At 36.5% G+C, this 19,753-nt stretch overlaps 1 protein-coding gene across 1 annotated transcript in view; it reads left to right on the top strand.

Annotated features, from left to right (window-relative positions):
* Positions 1 to 19,753, top strand: part of LAMA1 (laminin subunit alpha 1) — a 104,243-nt gene that overhangs the window by 62,622 nt on the left and 21,868 nt on the right. The window contains exons 25-42 of the mRNA XM_054057816.1: positions 159 to 338; positions 946 to 1,131; positions 1,985 to 2,112; positions 2,917 to 3,037; positions 3,178 to 3,315; positions 5,035 to 5,156; positions 6,065 to 6,151; positions 6,413 to 6,606; positions 7,562 to 7,704; positions 9,390 to 9,488; positions 10,426 to 10,537; positions 10,693 to 10,855; positions 13,121 to 13,331; positions 13,576 to 13,692; positions 13,781 to 13,944; positions 15,655 to 15,793; positions 16,950 to 17,043; positions 18,228 to 18,344. Coding sequence (XP_053913791.1) covers positions 159 to 338; positions 946 to 1,131; positions 1,985 to 2,112; positions 2,917 to 3,037; positions 3,178 to 3,315; positions 5,035 to 5,156; positions 6,065 to 6,151; positions 6,413 to 6,606; positions 7,562 to 7,704; positions 9,390 to 9,488; positions 10,426 to 10,537; positions 10,693 to 10,855; positions 13,121 to 13,331; positions 13,576 to 13,692; positions 13,781 to 13,944; positions 15,655 to 15,793; positions 16,950 to 17,043; positions 18,228 to 18,344 — 2,515 coding nt within the window. The remainder of the gene's footprint in view (positions 1 to 158; positions 339 to 945; positions 1,132 to 1,984; positions 2,113 to 2,916; positions 3,038 to 3,177; positions 3,316 to 5,034; positions 5,157 to 6,064; positions 6,152 to 6,412; positions 6,607 to 7,561; positions 7,705 to 9,389; positions 9,489 to 10,425; positions 10,538 to 10,692; positions 10,856 to 13,120; positions 13,332 to 13,575; positions 13,693 to 13,780; positions 13,945 to 15,654; positions 15,794 to 16,949; positions 17,044 to 18,227; positions 18,345 to 19,753) is intronic.

The raw sequence follows: 19,753 nt of genomic DNA, 5'->3' as shown, positions 1-19,753 counted from the left end.
ATAAATATCAAACGTGTTCCCCATTTTTTTGTCTTGGGCATTTATTACTCTAAAATGGACTGTTCACTGTGTCAAAGCAGGTATAAAACAGTTAGCGGTATATTACACTGAGATAAAATATTTTTGTTCAATGAATCTTTTTGCTCCCTGTGTTGCAGATAACCTTAACTCCAGATCAATCTATTCTGCATGTAGTAGCTCAAAGTAACCTAACTGGAACGGTGGAAGGAGTATTTTCACAATTTGCTGATGTATTACTGGATGCTGCTGTAGTTAGGAAACACTTAAATACGGAGACATTTTACTGGAAGTTACCAGAGCAGTTTCAGGGAGACCAGGTAATATCATTAAATAATTAGAATGATTTGTAGATAACTTCTTTATTGTCTAATAGTCACTCCTTTATTGTCTAATAGTCACTTTACCTCGATAACATTTTTTTTGTTATTTCTGTTCTTGTGGGTCATAATATTATATATGATTCAGTGACTGAACTTACTAATAGCAAGCTTAAACAATATGTTTACGTTACCCTTTCCTAATGAGCTTTTTCTTGACCCTGTAAATTGGTAACACTCATATCTAGTTACTGTGTTAAGTCTTCAGAGATAGTATAGTAGGGGAGAGTCATTTATTCAATTTTACTCTACAAACCTGAAACAGTTTTTAGCCTTGATGCTATATTTAGTATATACATCATGGAATCTCTGTTGCTTAGGAATTAGATGAAAATTGAGTGTATGCCTTGAAAGGTCCTAAAAGAGGAAATTTAGACTGCTTTTTAGAAATTTGCTTTTAACCTTGGCACAAAACCTGCTGAGCTTAAATCAGTTTTCACATTTTAATGCCAGAACTGACAGTTTTCAATGATGATGATAACATGTTTACAGCTAGTAGCTCTAACCTTGGAATAAATAAAAGTAATGGGTTTTTTTATCCAAACAGCTCATGGCCTATGGAGGAAAGCTGAGATATACTGTAGCTTTTTATGCTTTGGATGGCTTTGGAACCTCAAATTTTGAGCCACAGATTCTAATGAAAGGAGGTCACACCAGCAAGTTGGTCATCTATGTAGACATCCCTTCTCCAGAAAATGGAGTAAGAACTGACAAGGAAGTAGAAATGAAGGAGGTAAGCCAAAGCATTGGTGTGGGAATACTTCTTTTCTTCTAGGACTTTTTACTCTATATCTTTAATGAAATGCTTTGAAAAGTGTAAATGTGATTTCAAATAGGCTGTGTAAATAGAGCACCTGGATTAAAATGCATTTATTTGAGGGGAAAAATGGCAAGGAATATCACACTATAGCAGCAAACAACTTTTTGATGTGGTTTCCTCTTTCAGAAGTGCTGAAGGTGTTTCTGTGGTGGGCTTTTTGAACACAGGCTTGGATTTCAGTGATAAATGACAGGCAGTCAGGTATCATCACTCTAAGGCAATCCCATAGTTTGGGATGTTTCACTCATAGCCCAGGAGCATCACACGGGGTGCGACTCTTTAGCCTAGCAGGGGTGTTAAGTTGCAGTAGTGCCATCAGACAATTTCAGAGGAAATAATGATGACCTCCTTTGGTCTCTGAGATACACTGCAGGCTGGGACTGAGGTGAGGCCTAGTCTTTCTCGGCAGAAGGCAGGGCATAGTTAAAGCAGCTGTTTCAAACTGCACATAAAATAAGTGCTGTGAAGTTTTGGCCTTTTGTCTGTCTGGGCTTGCCAGGTCTAGCCAGAAAAACCTGTGCCATGAGGGCCTTCACTGCTTTCCTGCAGAAACTGGTCATGGAAGTTGAGTTCAGGGAAAGGAAGGTGAGGAGATGATAATATAAAACCGTGTCTTGTTCTAACGTGAAGCAAGATTTTGGATTTTTCTGGTGCTTAGACTTTAGATATAGTTACCACAACTACATTTCTGAAAGAATAAATATGGAGGAACAGAGCATTACCTTGAATGGTCATGGTTTTCGTAATATGTGTTATATTTCCCTAGGATTCTTGGAAGTATTTTAACTCTGTGTCTGATGAGCCTGTCTTGCGTTCTGACTTCATGTCTGTGCTAAGCAATGTTGAATACATCCTTATCAAGGCAGCTTATGGCCAAGGATTACAGCAAAGCAGGTAAAACAGTCTCCGATTACATTTACTTATTATGTTGCAAAGATGTAACTCAAATTGGAGAAATTTCCAATTTTCTATAAATGACTTTTGTTCTTTCTCTGATAACAAAACATTTACAACTTTAATGGCAGCAGAATTATTCTTTAATTCTTTCTGTGGAATACTTAATGTCTCTGCTGCTTACTTTGATAGAAAAGCCCATAAAGAAGCACAGAGCCTTTCTGGCTGATGCAGTGCTCTGTAGGATGGATGATATAATTAGATGGCTTCTGAATTATTTCTTTCCTATCTCATTTTTATGTGTATTGAATGGAAACACGTTGTCCTCTGAGTTCTTGGGTTTGTGTTATACCAATCTAGGTCTGTCCTGTAGCTTTAATACTTCAGAATGGTAGCATTTTACTGCCATTTTGATCAGAAATATGTTACTAATGAGAAGGTAGAAATCAGGTATGGTCATTGTTTCTGTCAGTTTGGAAACCAACAGGACAAGCAGAGATGCATCCAATGAAAACCCATTGTCTGTATATTTTCACAGCTGTAAAGAATTGTGGTTCCACCTCAAGGTTTGCAAATTAACCTATATTACCTTGAAGTACTTCTGACTTGTTTGTTGTAGATCCTGAAATTCCATAAATATGTAAAGAATCTTCAGATTTTATTGAGATATTTCCATAGGGAGAAGGGGATCATGGGAGATTATGTATAGCAGCCCTGACCCTGAAGCATAAAAAAGTTTGGATCTCACTTTTGGTGCTAGGATTTCTCTACGTGTTCATGCTCTCTTCTGTATATGTCTTGTAGAATTGCAAATATCTCAATGGAAATTGCAGTCAAGTTTGAAGAAATGCATCTAGGCAGAGCTGGAGCTCGTCTTATAGAGCAATGTAGATGTCCTGCTGGTTATTCTGGATTGTCCTGTCAGGTACAGAATCCTTGAATCCTTTTTGTATGTCTAATAGTAAGATAATTTTTAAAAGTTACTTATACCATCTTTTAGAATTGTTTGCAACTGTTGATAGGCAGGATCATATATTTTTTTTATTTTACTCCTCTTACAAACAGAACTGTGCTCCAGGGTACTACAGGGGAAGGCACACAGAACTCAGTGTAAAAGAGCCTCACACTCTGATAGCACCTTGCGTGCCATGTCAGTGCAACAACCACAGTGAAACCTGTGATCCTGAAACTGGAAAGTGCTTGGTATGTACAATTTACAAAATTTTCTGTTGGTTTCATCTAAGCATACAATGGCAGTAACCTATGGAAGAAGGTCCTGGGAGAAGTACATGATTGTACTGTTCAGTTTCCACTTCAATTCTGAAAAATGGAAGATATGATAGTATTTCCCTTAGGGTCTATTCGGTAAAATTATCAAGCTTTTGGGGAACTAACATCTTCAAAATCATGAGTTATTTTAGTTTTAGTTTTACTTTTAAAACACCTGGTTTATCAGTTCAGTTTATCTGGTTTTGTGGACTTTTGTGGACTTTTGTGGACTTCTGTCCTTTGTCTGGCCAAGGTCTGCTTAGTCACACAAGAAAAAAGTAAAGGAAGCAGTAAGCCATGCCACACCACAGATTAGCTCAAAGTCAAATTCTTTGTGTCTCAGGAAGAGAATTCTCTGGGCAGCTTTAAGTATAGCTTTTTTTTACTCTCAGGGACTAAATTCCTATAAGGATATGCCTCAGCTAAGTTCATTTACTCACTTCCTTCATTTTATGTCAAAAGTTGCAAAGAGGGGCCACATTTGACTAACATATTATCTCTTTCTTCTGTGACATTGTGTGACAACCCTGTGGACAACAAATTCTCAACTAACTAACTAAGGCATATTAAGTCTGTTCTCTCACTTGGCTCAGTATTCTTTCCTAAAGTTTTTCGGTTTCTTTGTTTTTCCAGTTGTGAGTCGGTTGGCTCAAAATCAACTGTTGCTGAATTCATTTTTGCAGTCAGTTTAAAAAGTGAGTTTCCTTAGTCCTTCAGACCTTTGTAAGCCATTCTTGCGCTTTCAGGTTTGTCCTAAAATATGTGTCTCATGAGTAAGAACTATGATTCTCATTTTGACAAGGCCAGAACACGTAGGTCTTTTCATACTAGTAAATACTAGTCTTTCTTCCTCTCAGTTTCTCACTGCAGAGGTGGGAAGTCACCTGCATGTTATGATTACTCCTTAGGCATTTCTGGCTGAGTAGTGTAGGCAAAAGAAATGGTTTTCACCTCTGACTTCTGGTCCTGTATGATAATAGGCTGCATTGCTACTGCTTACTGTCTTCAACTAACCTCTAAAATATATGTATTCGCAAGAATATTATTCATAAAAAAGGGAAAAAAGAAAAAAAGTAAGAAAAAAGGAGAAACTGAATTTTATGCACTTACAGGACTAGTCAGTTGAATTATATTTCTAATACTGATTTAGGGATTTAATATTAATAGCACTGGCTGTTGATCAGTTGTTGGCAAATTAAATTTAGTGGCTGTGAATCCTAACTGTGGATGGTCCTTGGTTTATAGCATTCAAATGCATTTGCTGAAACATTGAAACTTGTATTTTTCATCTACATATCCTGTTTATTTTTTTCATAATTTGCCTTCTTTTGGGGGATTTTTTTTTTTACTTTGTATAGTACTTTCCTGCTCTGAATTGGATTGGTAGAAGCAGAAATATAAAAACATTAGTGGAAATTTAGGACAAAAATTAGGTCAGCCTGCCTCAGGGGGCATTAATGTAAGAGAAAACGTGCTGATATTTTGCCTATTTTTGCATAAAAGGTTCCTCCACTTGGACAAAACTGACCAATGAGTAATGACATTTAGAGGTGATTACTGGAAACTGTGTATGTATATTGACTGAGGGGAAGATAAAGTTCCTCTTGTTGTTTGTTGTTGTTTTGAACTGTCTAAATTCCTTTTCTGTATCAGAACTGCAGAGATAACACAGTTGGTGATTACTGCAGCGCTTGTGCCCCAGGCTACTATGGGAGAGTAATTGGATCTGTCAACGACTGCTCTCTTTGTGCCTGTCCCAGAGCCAACCCTGTTAGGTAACCAGAACTTACTAAATCCAATGTACATTTTAGCATTCCAGGTTTCTTGTGCTCTATGTCCTATCTCCTACTACCCCCACTCTATGACAACAGGAGTTAGTTATCACTACAAGTTCTTAAATTTTAACCATTTGAAAGCTACCTGTTTTGGTAAATGGAACTTACATTCTTAGTTGTTCACAGCTAGTGTTAGCTCTGTGAGCTTTTAAAACAAAAGGTTAACTAATACATAGATCATTTTTTTCCCTCTAAATGTAAATCAGCCACATAGAATATTTTATAGATAATGGAGTAAGTTGTTCTGACATGATTGTTTCAAAAATGGATCTCTTTCTTCATTTGAAGAAAATGTTTTGTATTTACGAAGATTCGCCATCTCTAGGCAATGAAGGAGATTTTTGTGAGATCAGTTCTAGAGGAAGAACAAATACTCTTTTGTTTGAAATCTATACAGTTGTCTGTTTGGTAGAGGTAGAGTTAACTTCGTCTTTTGAAAATCTAAATGGTCTGCAGGCTATTTTTAATCCAGAAGCTTGAAAAGCATATTTGTTGTTTGCTTTTGGGTAACTGAATTGGAATAAGAGTCTAGCAACTCTGATGTTCTCATGCAAGTCTCAGTTAGATATACACTACATTTGTATCATGCAGCATCCATTTTTCATTTACTTTATCTTTTAAAAGGAAGTTCATAAAGTGCTTTAGCATGTTAAACAGTAACGGAGTCACATTGAGAAAGGAAACTTTATAAGAAACAAATATTTTAAAGTACAAATTGTAGAGCACTGCATCAGACTGAGCAGAGTATGCTGTTGCTTACAGTATTTAACCTGTGGCTGAAGGTGTTCTCTGTCTTTGTATGGTCTTCCATTTACGTGCTAGCAAGTATTGTTTTATCCTTCTTCCAGTTTCAGTCCCACTTGTGTCCCGAAAGGTGTTCAGGATTACCACTGTGATGCTTGTCTCCCAGGATATGAAGGACAGTACTGTGAAAGGTGAGTTCCACATGGTGTCCTTGTTCATACCCCACTCCCAAGGACAATTTGATTAATATAAGCCATATTTGTACTTAGGATAGATTATTCAGTGTTAATAGGTAAACACATGAATGAATGCTGAAGAGTGATTTGTTATCTACCATTAAGAAGCCATTAATTGAAAACGTATCAGTGATTCTCAAAGTTAGATATAACAGCTAATTTCCTGATGAATATCAATATCGCCTGATGTTCACTGTCCCATTTCTCCCTGTGAAGGTGCTCCCTTGGCTATTACGGTGACCCTCAGCTGCCTGGTGGCAGCTGCCTTCCATGTCAATGCAATCCAAGTGGCTCTGTTCATGTTAATTGTGATCGTGCGACTGGCCAATGCCTTTGTAAGCAAGGCATGACAGGACAGCTTTGTGAGGAATGTGAACTGAGACATCTTCTTGTGGAAGATGAGTGTGTTTGTAAGTGTTTTTAATTTTTACTTTCCCAATGAGCGTTGATCTATTCTGGTGGTATTCATGTGCACATGATTACTCCTGGAATGATGTCAGGCTTTATTCTTCCTATGAAAGAAAAGAAATCTTAGCAACTTAATATCACTGTAAAATAGGGGGGTTGGAATAGATAACCTCCAGAGATCCCTTCCAACCTCAACCATTCTATGAACACAGAAGAAACTATGATAGTAGACAAGCAGTTAATCCTTAAATGGCTTATTTGGTGTTGCAGACAAGTTTAAGGAAAGATGATGCTTTTTTGCTGTCTGTAGAATACCTTGATTTGTTTGAAAATGTTGAATTCCTGTGTCATTGAGCCGTTGGATGTGAGGTTGCTGTAATAATTCTTTTGGAGTTATCCCAGTTACGTAGGCATTCTCCACCACTAATTAGTCATATTCCACCACTAATTAGTCATATAATTCCTTATGAGAAGGTGGATAGCAGAAAGACCCAACAAGTACAGTAATCTGCTTTTACAGTGATTTGGGCTTTGGTACTCAGATTTTGCTTCGTATGAGTCAAGAAGACCCAAGGAATAAATGGAATTACACCACTATGGGCTTGAATTTCCTATTTTCCTAACCTGTTTGGGTTAATCTCAGTGGCATCACTCTGGATTTATAGCGATATAGTTAAGAGGCTCAATAAGCTTACAATACAGCAAACGGCTCAAATAGCCGGCAGTATCAATAAGGCTTGAATGTATGCTAACCTAAGTAGAGTATGTACGGAACAGCTCCACTCTTGGGACAGGAAGGGGAGGGTAATGTTACGAATCTGTGTCCTCAAAATTACTATAGTTACTTTTAACTCAAAAGGTGAAAGCAAGTACTATGTAAATCTAAATAAATTTCAGTATTTAGTGGCTTCATTTTAATACTAATATTGCTTCCTCTTCTCAAAATGGTTCATTTAGCTTGTGATGACAACTGCACAGGAGTGCTGTTAAACAGTTTGGATCATCTTCACAATGCCATACTTGCAGTGAATCTCACTGGTGTTGCCCATGTGCCCTATGGGATATTATCAGAGTTGGAGAATACGACTAAACATCTGAAGGTAAAATGAATTCACAAATAATAGAAATACGTAGTCACACCTTTAAAGCAAAACTTTGAGATAATTTAACAGAAGCACTCATGAAGTTCATGGCTTGAACGTGTGCATGTTTCGTGTAGAAATATACCTTAAGTTATTTAACTGCCTGCATTGCTTTCTTTCAGTAATTTTGCTAGCATTTAAATAAATAGATGAATATATTTTTCAGTCAGTACTGTGATTATTGAATGTGCTGTAGGCATGTGTTTTGCCTGGATATCTGCATCCCTAAGAGGGCAGTAAAATATAAACTTCAGGCCAGGTCTTTTCCCTTTTTCACCCCTTTGCTGAATAAAGATCGGCCAAGGCCTGGGTCTTGAGGCTGTTCCCCTACAGGCCTCAGGAAGAAGAGGTCAGGCAGGCTGCTTCTCCATTATCCAGGGTTTCTGGGATGCAGCAGTTTGCTTTCGTTTTGGTGGTGTGGCTGTCCAAGTGCCATACTCTGTCCTGCATCTCAGGATGCAAGACAGGTAGAATGCTTCAGTGTTGGACACTCTCAGGCTGCTTGTGGCAAACTTCCCTTACAACTCCTCTCCCTCTTACACAAAGCATGAAATACCACATTTTCTGGTTCTAGAGAGTCATATATCGTTGCTAGTGTTTAAGTTTGTGTGGTCTGTGCACAAAGCCCGAGATAGACAGAATCCTTCCTAACTCATGACCTCTAAAATATATTATTGATAAGAATCTGTTCAGCAATAAGTCAAGGAAGACAAGCTCGAAGGCAGAAACAAAGCTGTCATCTTAGTATCCCATGATATCACAATGGAATCAAAATAATGGTATGCTTCTCATGCTTCTGGATTCAGTAAATTTTGAATTTCTTCTATTTAAGATGTAAGGCTGACTGGATTCCAATCAATGTACTTCAAAATGTTAAAGATTACAATATCTGAAGGCAAACTTGATTAAATTACGTGTCTGTTTTGGCAGGGATACTCTTATCCTTTACTTTTAGTCTGTAACAATTTAGTTACAAATCTTCAGTTATGCTTCCCTTCCTTTATGTCATAAGGCATAATAAACATGCTGAATTACTGCAGTAGTTTAGGGATACAATTGACTTGCTTTCTGTAATTGTTTTATGTTTGTATAGGAACATCATCTTCTGGGACTATAAACATTCAATATGTAGCTTTTTATTTAGCACTTTAATTATAAAACAAAGTCAAATCTTATGTAACAATAAAAGCAGTTTAAGTTTCTCCTTTAGCGTATATATTTTTTATATTAAAATCAAATGAAAGCAGCAATCACTCACCTGAAATGGGAGTGTTAAAAGTGATATAAAGCTGCATGTGACTATGATGTCAGTTCCATTTATGTAAGGCCACAGTATTTTTATACAACTTAATCTTGAGGGTAAGTTAGTGGTTTTGTAATTTTTCTCTGCTGGGAAGCAGGTATTCCCCTCTTCCTGGCTAATCAAATATTATCTACCCTTTTGCCTTATTTAAAGAAATGGCACACTTTGAATGAATTGTACAAACGTAATTATTTTATGTCATCTTATGTGCTTTGCAGACCAATCATTGAAAACATAAATAAACTAAATAGCATGCATAGTTATTTTTTTTCCAGAACTTTTCTGGTTGCACAGCAAAGTCCTTAAATTACAGTGTATTTTTTCTTCCTTTTCCTTACAGGGGTCTATAGTTTCTAGAGAAGATCCACTGCACTCATTAGCTACAGCAAAAGAAAGTCTTCTGAGTTTATCAGAAGGAATTGATCATCTGCACGAAGAGGTGGGGGCTGACCACGTAGCCTTTATGGAGAAATCCTTTGAGATTTCATAGCATGGCACATAAATGCCAGAGAGTTTGTTAGAAATCATTTTAGATCTATAGAGTTCAATGAAAGAATTCGGTCCATTCTGTAGTCTTCCTGAGGAGGGGTGTTAATTAGTCTGTGGAATTATTCTGCAGAATAGAGTGGTCTATGATATTGTACAGGAGATTTACATGGTTTCTGTCAAAGTTCAGAAGCTTTTTGTACCGTAATAATTCAAGGCCCTAAAAACTGGAGAAAGGGAGGTACTTTCTTCTCACTAGTTTTAACGTGTGGAGCTTATTCAAAATTATGTCATAGCTCAATATTTTCCAAAAAGTCTTTGATACCTCTAGTATTGGGTTCAAAAGGATCTCAGAAAAAATAAAGCTGTAGAAAATCCACGTGAAAAGTGGACACTTGTATTCTTTATTCAGTTTTAACACAAGAAAAATTGTAGGTAGAAAGTTGTCATTAGTAATTCATTCATTAGATCTCATTTGATCACCATGTGTACCTATAATTTTCTGACCATGTGTATGTAATCTAACTAGGTGCTTGTACTAGCAGTATTGTTATTGCTAAAAGTGCTGTATCCAGAATAGGTAAAAATATATAATGTTTACTTTGTTAAATTAATAGCTTTGATAGTTATGATCTTATTGATTATGAATATAATTGATAACACAATTCTTCACTGATATCAGAGGCTGGAACTCTCAATAGAATCAAGGCATCTGCAGGCATGGAAACATTAGAGATTTATGAATTGGCTAGGACTACCTTATCAAAAAATGTTTCCTCTCACAAAGTATTCTCAATATTGGGAAAAATCTGTAAAAAACATAGACAAATGTCATTAATTAAACAATGTTTTAGGAAGACTGTCAAAGGTTATCTCTGGTTTTATTCTAGTTGTCTAGATTTTTGAAAAAAGCTTGGCAGCTTAACACAATGACTCAGGAAACAAGGAATAAAAGTCAAGAAGTGACTGGATTTATTGACACAATACATACAACCATCAAAGGTATCCTGCTTTTAAGATATTTCCACTTCTTTGCAGGTTTTAGAAGGGTACTTCCTTTACAACTCTTATAGAACTGTTTACATGGGAAGTGCTGCAGTTTGCACAGGGTGTTCGCGTATGTTCTTTTTTTTAATGGTATTTACTCTCCTACTTAGTACTTGCTGAAGTTGCTATGTCACTAAATGAAACACTGGGCCTGAATCTCCCACTGTCAAGTGCTGCATCTCAGAGCCTGCAGGATGATATTTCTGCCCTTTTGGATGGATTGCGCAAGAAAGATTTTGTTCAACAGCATCATAATGCTACCAGTATCCTAAAGTAAGTCTCTTCTACTGAAAACATTATTTTGTATATATTTATATTATGCAATATTGCTTTTTTGAGAGATATCTGGGGAAACATTGTGCCATTTTAAGAGGCAGCATGGTAAATAACTAGCCCAGGTGGAGCTATGTGAACATTCCATTTGGAATTACATTACTGGAATATGTTTGGACATCCCATGTGATACTGTTAGCCAAAGCCTGTTCATTTGGACATAATACAAAATTCCATCACAACAAAGGAAAACACTTACTGGTGTCAGTTTGGTTCATATCTGGTCCCAATACACATCTTCCCGTTGCTTTTGTCTAGGAGATGTCATAGAACTGCTTCAGTCAATTGCAAGCACAGGACACGTCAGGTCTGCTGAAGGACAAGAGGATTAATTGTCAATGGACTATCATATAGCTTTGCAAATGAAACCAAGGCATTTGTTTCAGTGTTCTAAGCCAGTATTTGGGATTGTATTCCATTGGCTTGATTTGTCCCAAGTCAAACACTATTTTAAAACGGCTTTTGTATTCATTATTTATTCATGCTTATTGCCAGACTTAGCAATATAAAACATTGATTGTTCCAACAGTCAGCAAAATTTTTGCTCCAACTTCAGAAATGCTAAGTATTGCCCTAGCTCACATAAAGCTCTAAGAATGTTAACATTGGCTTCAAGGGACAAAGATTTAGACGGGAGTAGAATATTTCTGATAATTTAGCTTCTATTTATTAAGTGCTGTAGAATAATAGGCAGGATAGAATGTTTGTGTTGGTAGCATATCTGATTTTGCTCAACAGACTCCTGTACGTGCTCTTTACTAAATATTATTACAAATTGTATAGGAGATAAATAGACACAAAAATAGACTAGAAATGTACCATTTAGTCTTACATATATTAGAAACTTCAGATAGCTTTTTTTAACATGTGAAAAAAGATCTCAAAATGTCCTGTTACGTATTAACAGAATGTTCTGACTTTCAACATCAGCTTTTGAGTTGTTTTACGAGGCATTTGTAAGTTAACTTTTTCAATTACAGGCCTCGAAATTTCTGAAAGTTCTCTGATGAGTGTCCTTTGACAGATTGAAGAAGAAGGATTTGTAAGATTGTTTGCTCTGCAGAATTTATCATGCAATGCAGCCGTTAATTCAAAACTGATTTAAATAAGCAGCTTGACAGTGCACTATTCAGGAAACAGTAGTTACCACGTAGCTCACGGTGGACTGAGCTTGTGATAACACACTGTTAAGCAACATTTGTAAATGAAGTCTCTGCACATTTGCCATGTAAGGCAAAGTTTCCATATAATATGGAATATAACTTTTTTAAGTCTGTAGGTTCTGAGTGTAAGAACTCTGAATTATTAAAAAAATACATGCAAATGCACATCTGCTATTCAATAAGAAAGATGGTTTGCATTTTGCTGTGTATAATTGTGAAATAAACTACGCTTCTTTTGCTTTGGCTCAAGATCTATACGATTTGAAATCACATTAAAAAGGGACAACCGTTTATGTAAAAGTTATAGGAGTCGCAGTGTGTTGTGTATGTGCTGAAACAGGGAGAAACAAAGGAACACACTTTTAGGATCATTTTCAGTTCCATTCCTTCAATACTGGAAAGTATTCAAATGGAGAGGCAAATTTTCCCAAACAGAACTGCTGAAGCAATTAACTGACAAATTTATAGGGATTTTATATTTCCCAGATAATGTCTACTACTGATTTCAAAAGATAAGTGGAGAGATTGCTCATTTCAGTGTTTATTTTAATAAGACTATTTTTATTTGATACTTAAACTTCTTAGGACTCTTGAGTATATGCATTTAGGTTCTGGTTACTTCCTTCTTTCCAGTGTCAGCCCTCATAACTGATGTTTTGAGCGTACATTCAAAATATGAATCACTACAATTAAGACATAGAGCAGTCCCAGAGGGAGGTTTCACAGAGGTTTTGATGTGGAGAATGTCCCAAACAGGTCCAAACAAATGTGATTTATACTAACTCCTTTCCCCTCTAGTCACTGTATACAAAGTTTATGAACTGTATGCCTGCCCTCTTCCCCAGGCATCTTTTTGTGTGGTAAGATGAGTAACTAAACTAGCATGCGTGTGTGCTCTTACAGAAAAAAAAAATGCAGACTTCTATAAGAAGATGCATTTAAATTAATTTCACTTGGCCCCAATTTCTCCTCAAAAAATCTATGCCTAAATTTATCCTTCACCATTTGTTTATTTATTTATTTCCTGATTCCTCTCTTTCAGAGCTGCAGAAAATTTGTTGATCCAGGTTCAGAAAGAATATATTAAACCCCAGCAGGAGCTTGCTGAACTAAAAAAGGATGCAAGCCAACTCTTATCAAAGCACAACAGCAGACTACAAGATGCACAGGATCTGGTGAACAAGGCACTTGCCAACATCAATGAGACCAATCGCTTGTTTCCTCTTATCTCTAGCAACCTGGCGGAGTTAAACGTAAGACTGGACAATCAGTGTTGTTGTATGAGAAATACCAAACATGAAGTTATGTCTAAAAGCTGCTTTTTAGACCTTAATAAATTTCCATATGTTTAAATTTGTTAATATATATATGGTAACTTAAAAACACAAAGGAAAACAAACTCCTATTTGAAAACCAAAACCTAATTCTGTAATATGTGAACTCATCTGCACTAGCTGAATTTACAGACTACTATAAAACATTTGATGTATGCTGTAGGACAAAAAGCTGAATATAAAGCAAGATGAGGAAGTCTCGACCATGCTCATTAAAGAAGGGAAGGTCCTAGTGAATGTTGCTGCTGCTCTTGCCCAAGATGTAAAGAACTCTACACCTGTAAGTTTTGACATCCTCTTTGATACGATCAAGTGTATTTTGCTACTGACAAAAAAAAAAAAAAGGAGGAAACCATTTTTGTTTTCAGAATCTGGAGGTCCACCAAGATGGGTTAGTCCTGTGGAACGCCAAACTGCGACACCATGTGGATGAACTGGTGATGCAGATGTCTGTGAGAGGAGTGCTTGACTTGGTGTACAGAGCTGAGGACCATGCTTCCCAGTTCCAAAGACTTGCAGATGCACTAGAGAGGTAGGCCACTCGAAAATTATGAAATCAAGGGAGATTTGCAGTGGTGCCTGTCATTTAATTTAAATCAGTAGAAGCCTAGTCCACTACAGAAGTTCCCTGCCCATGAGAAGGGGATTGGACTAGATCATAGAATCAGAGAAACATAGAATCATTAAGTTTGGAAGAGACCTCTAAGATCATCAAGTCCAACTTTCAACCCAACACCACCATGCCCACCACTAAACCATGTCCTGAAGTGCTACGTCTACATGCTTTTTGAATACCTCCAGGTATGGTGGCTCCACCACTTCCCAGGGCAGCCTGTTCTAGTGATTGACAATCCTGTTCTAGTGATTGACAATCATTTCAATGAAGTAATATTTCCTAATATCTAGCCTAAACTTCCCTGGCACAACTTGAGGCCATTTCCTCTCATCCTATTACTTGTTACTGGGGAGAAGAGAACAACACCCACCTTACTACAGCCTCCTTTCACATAGTTGTAGAGAGCAACAAGGTCTCCAAAATAAACAACCCGAGTTCCCTCAGCCGCTCTTTGTAAGACTTGTACTCCAGACCCTTCACCAGCTTCATTGACCTTCTCTGGACACGTTCCAGCAGCTCAATGTCCCTCTTGCACTGTGGGGCCCAAAAGTGAATATGGTATTTGAGGTGCAGCCTCACCAGTGCTGAACACTGGGGCAGAACTAATAGCCTACTCCTGCTTTCATGAACATATGCTGGATGGGCCTGAGCCCGTGGTGGTCCTGCACATGCCTGGTGAGTGCACTTTAAAAGAACGTTAGATGTTCTTTAAAGATCCTTTCTAACCCAAGCCATTCTATAGTTCTATGATCAATTTTATTCCCTATTTCATTTTAAGTGCCTTTTACTTTTAATACGGTGTAACTTTATTAAATGATGTAGAGCGGGGTGATTAGTCTAGTGTTTCATGCTACTGACTTACACAGTAATTACTGAATTATTAAAGGCCCAGTGAGTAGATCATGGTATGACTTGAAAAGCTTCTGGTCTGTGTTAAGAATACTTCTTGAAGATACTTCTCTGAATCTCATCAAGATGCTATTCCTGCTATGCCTCCGTTATTGTTCTTTTCAAAGGATCTTGCAGAAATGGTGGATTACAATCTCAAATGCACTCAAATACGTCCTTAGAGTTCCAAAAGTTGAGAAATCATTTCAGTTAATTCAATGGAAATTAAAGTTAAATTATATCAGATTAGAAAATTTACATCCAAGCTTGAGAACAGAAAATTTTGCTCTGAGTAATACGGAGCAACTCTGCTGACTTCACAGCAGCCAGATAAATTCAGTAAAGCAAAATTTAGTACAGAATAACTTTCAGATGCTTTTAATTTCCTTGTAGATTCTGTATTTCTCTGCTTTGCTCTTGAGGCCCAGCTAGGAACCTGTTGCTTTTCTGTTCTGTTTAGGCGTTGTGATCTATTTGTTCTTCATGCGAAAAGTGACTTAAGTGTTTCTATAAGTTAAAAAAAAGAATAAATCAGGAAAAAAATAGATTAAAACTTCTTTTAACTGGTTTTTTTTCAGTTCAAAATAATGAACTTGAAGCCCCATACACAACACAGGACAAGGTTTGATAGGTTTTTGAGAGTGCATCATGTATTCTAGAAAGACTGAGAACATTGACTTCAGTGCTTGATTAAGATATTCTCATGAAAAGAGAATGATTTGTTACTTCTCTATTTAGTGGCCTCTCTAAAGTAAGAAATGTGACTCTGAACACAACTGCTGCTCTCTACGCCCACTCCAGTGTTAGAAGTGTGATTGAAAGAACAGAGAGTTTGGCAGATGATGCATCTAGAGTTGTGAATGGCCCCTTGGATTTAGTAAGTATCATTATTAATATTTTAATGACGTCTTTCGCATTCTCATTTTGGAGTATGTTTTCTAATCGTTTTTGCACTCGTTGACATTTGAATGGCAGCCTGTCCTACCAACTTGTATGTACAGTAACTTGAATCTGTACTGCAAGGCAGTAATGGTGCCATTTCATGTTCTGTTTACCTTGCTCTTCTCTCTGTCACAGTACCGTTTCACAATTTGTTTGTTTGTTTGTTTGTTTTTAATGTCTAATGCATGGTTAGCTGGACTGGGATTGACTTACATCAGTCATCTGACATGTGTTCCTGTAGTACTCAAGTACAAACTTTTGGTGCTCCCTTACACTGCTGGAATTATTGAACCATCTCCTTATTCAACCTGCCCCTCCTCCGTTTCTATCTAGATATTGCAAACCACAACTGTTTTGCTTAGCTGAGGGCATTTTGTTACCAAAAGTATGTTTCTGTCGCATCTGCAACTCCTCTGCAGATGATTGTTGTTGACACGGTAGATTAAAAAGCCCTGACTATTTACCAGTTTGATCTTATTACGTTCATACTATTTTATTTCCCCTCCTGTTATCTCCTTCTACTTTCCATGACTGTGAACTTGAGGAAGAAATCGGCTATGTTATACTAATGTTATGCACACTGTGCCTGGAGAAACAAATAGGTGACAATGCACTTACATGATGGTGATCAAAATAGTTGGCATTGTTTTGTGAGCTTCTATGTTATTTTATAGCACTCTGTCTTGTTAAAGCTTTGTACAGCATGAATTCTTCAAGGTACTTTCCAGATTTTTCAGTAGGAGAAATGGATTGAAATAACTCTTCAAGAAGTAGGATTTTGAGCTAAGTCACTTTAAAATACTTAGTGCTAGGAATTTTGTCTTGCGCCTGGAACTGGAATTACTGGTGCTCCAAAAGGCAACACTCAACCAGTAACGGTATTCAAACTAGAAGCTGGTCGAGTTCTTTTCACAGACTTCTATTTTTATTAATCACAAAGAAATTCAATGTCACACTCTTGGAAAAATGTTTAAAAGTTGTTTTTTTAACCAGAATGTTCAATAACTTACAGTAGACATCTGCAGATACTTAAATATTTTCAGCTGAATTTCTGTTTTTCATCTGTGGCAACTGACTTCTCCGTTTTTCAGCCAGAGGAGTCCCTCAGTCTTCTTGGAAAAGAAACTCTACTGCTTAGCTCCAAATTTCAGAATGAAGCTAAAAATCTGAAGAAAAAAAGTGACGGTCAGTTCTTTAGAGTTCACATTTCTGCTTATATTTCTTTTTTCTATATCCTGTTTTTTCTTAATGTGGGTTGGGATTTCTTTTTTTTTTTAAAGGGGCATAAACTCAAGGTAAAGTACTGGATATGACTATATACATATTTTTATACAATTAAGGTTCATGTGTTATGGAGTCAAATATTATTTTACTATTTTAGGTAAGAATATAATTTTTCTCTGTAAACATGTAAAAAATTGGCCTTTACTAGTCCTCAATTACCTCTAAGCAATGTTTTCTTTAAATTATTGTTTTTCCAAATGTTATTAGTTAAATTATTAGGAATTATGCAGTAGACAAAGAACAAACATAATTCTTGAAAAAATACATTCATCCAATTTTATCTAGTAAATCATGGATTACACAAGTGTGTAGGAGGAATTATTTAAAATCTAATTATTTTTACTTGTTCCTTCTTCACAACTGAAATACAGAAACAAGCTGAACTTTTCTGTGTGTACAAAGTGCTTTTTGGCTCACAGTCCCTCTATAAATTCCAAAATCCCTTTGGGATTTTTTTGCTACTCCAAAGATACCAGCAAGGCTTTCAAAAAAGCGTTTTGAACACAGATTTTTTTGTAGGATCAGAGGCTTGCCTTAAAGGAAATTGTGGGCAAAATTGGACAGAAAGTGAACATTTGCTTTTAGATTCAATGGCTTTACAAATATGCATATACTGTATATAATTCAGGTGGACAGAATACATACCCTTTCTGTTCCTTGTGTTGTACATGTTTTAATTTTCAGTGAGAGGATTCTGCAGACAGACCACAAATAAATAAAAGTAAAATACTTCCCTGAATGGCTTATATCAGACATCACAAAAAATGGAGCATTGTAAAAATTATAAGGGTTCATGGTCATGGAATCGTTTTAATTTTTCTCATTTTCTTGACTGTGTTGCTGTCAATGCAGTCTGATGGAATTGGCCAGCTTTGAATGGAACAGTGCCCACAGGAGCTTACCTGCACATACTGCATTTATTTTGCATTCTCGCTTGCAAGATGTTCTTTCTGTCAAAAAAAAAAAAAAAAAAGAGTTCCATTGATTAAATAAGTGAATGCTTATTATCTCCTATACACGGGGTTTGTGTGGGTTGTAAGGTATTTGTTTATGTGTAGGAAAATCACAGTTATTTCTTCCAACAGGCCTTTTATTTGGATTAAATGGCTTGAACAAAAAGGTAGAAAAGAATCAGGAAAGTACTAATAAAATCGTCAACCAGCTTAATGATTCCCTGTTGAAACTGAAAGCATTGCCTAATGGTAAGTGAAATTTATATTGACATTTTCCTTATTACAGAACCATCTAGTACAATTGTTATAAAATCCTAGGTTTTGTCTGATTTCAGACCTAGTAATAAACTATATTAGAGACTCACTTAGCCTCCTGCTTTACAAGGAATATTTTCCACTTTTTTTAGTAAACCTATGAAACATAGCTGGGTTGTCATAGTGTCTGCAGTCTTATAACCATTTCACACTGCTGTAAATCAGGAGGGGCTCTGAAAGCAATGTAATTACACTGATGAGAAGAGGGTGAAGTCCTACAATATTTAATCCCACATGGAGAGAAATTTATAAATGGAACTGTGGGGTTTTGCTTTCTTTTGATAGCCTGTTTTAAAAATTGTTTATACTGTGCTGTGAGTCTTAATAGCTGGAGCTTAATGTTTCTTGTTGTAAATTCTGACTTCATTTAAGTGATTGAAACGTTCTTTCTGTGCTTTTCTGAAAACAAATAATTACCTTTTTTTTAAAAAAAGGCAAGACCTAGAGTTCATGGAAACTAATAGAGAAAATGCCTTTGAAGTTGAGTAAGAGAGTCTGAAATACTTTACCAACCTTAATCATGTTTTCATTTTAAGGTAGAAAAACACTTACAAATGTCTCCTGCCTGTGTTGTTGAGTTGTACTCTATGTTCAGACTAGAATGCTAAAAATAAAGCTTTAATACACCCATTTTACAACCCTAACTCTCACTAAATGGTGACGTTAGTGATAAACTTGCACTGTATATTAATAGAAGAATGCTATTTTACATAAAGCTACACACTGAAAATTAAGGCGTTATTAAAATCATAGGACAGTTCTCCGTAACTCACATCTTAATATTGTTTGATTTCAGTTATGTTGTTACATTTCTTTAAGTTTTCTGGGTATTTTTTGGGTTTTTTCAATCTGGGCAGGGATTCATTGTGATGTTGCTCTCTGTATAGGGTACTAGTGATGGAGAAGGATCCTTGCAGGTCTAAATCAGGCCTTCTGTGCCAGCTGCAGCACCTTCCCACTCTTGCGGGTACAGGGTGTGTAAGGGGCAGACTGAGATCAGGAGTGATGCCCTCACTGTATAAGTAATCATAGCCCAAAGCAAAGAGTGTAACAGACTTTCTGCCTCACCAGCTTTCTGAAGGTTCAGAATATCTGTCTTAGACTAGTGTCTGTGGCTGGTAACACTCAGCCAAGGAACTTAAAACACTATGAACCTGATCTATTTGTATAATCGTCTGGTTGGGATAGACAGAATCAAGTTCCCAATCTCTGTGTTCTGTGTTGTATGTGTTATTCAAAGGTGGTCATGAAAAATAAAACATTTTTCTTAGAATGAAAGAATGGGCTTTATCAAGTCTTCATCCAAACTGAAGAGCCTTAATTATCTTCAAATTCTATTGTCT

This window comes from Cuculus canorus, chromosome 2, assembly GCF_017976375.1.
Source record: "Cuculus canorus isolate bCucCan1 chromosome 2, bCucCan1.pri, whole genome shotgun sequence".
NCBI lineage: Eukaryota > Metazoa > Chordata > Aves > Cuculiformes > Cuculidae > Cuculus > Cuculus canorus.
The sequence above is the reverse complement of the archived record's forward strand: the minus strand, read 5'-3'. Positions and strand labels throughout refer to the sequence as shown.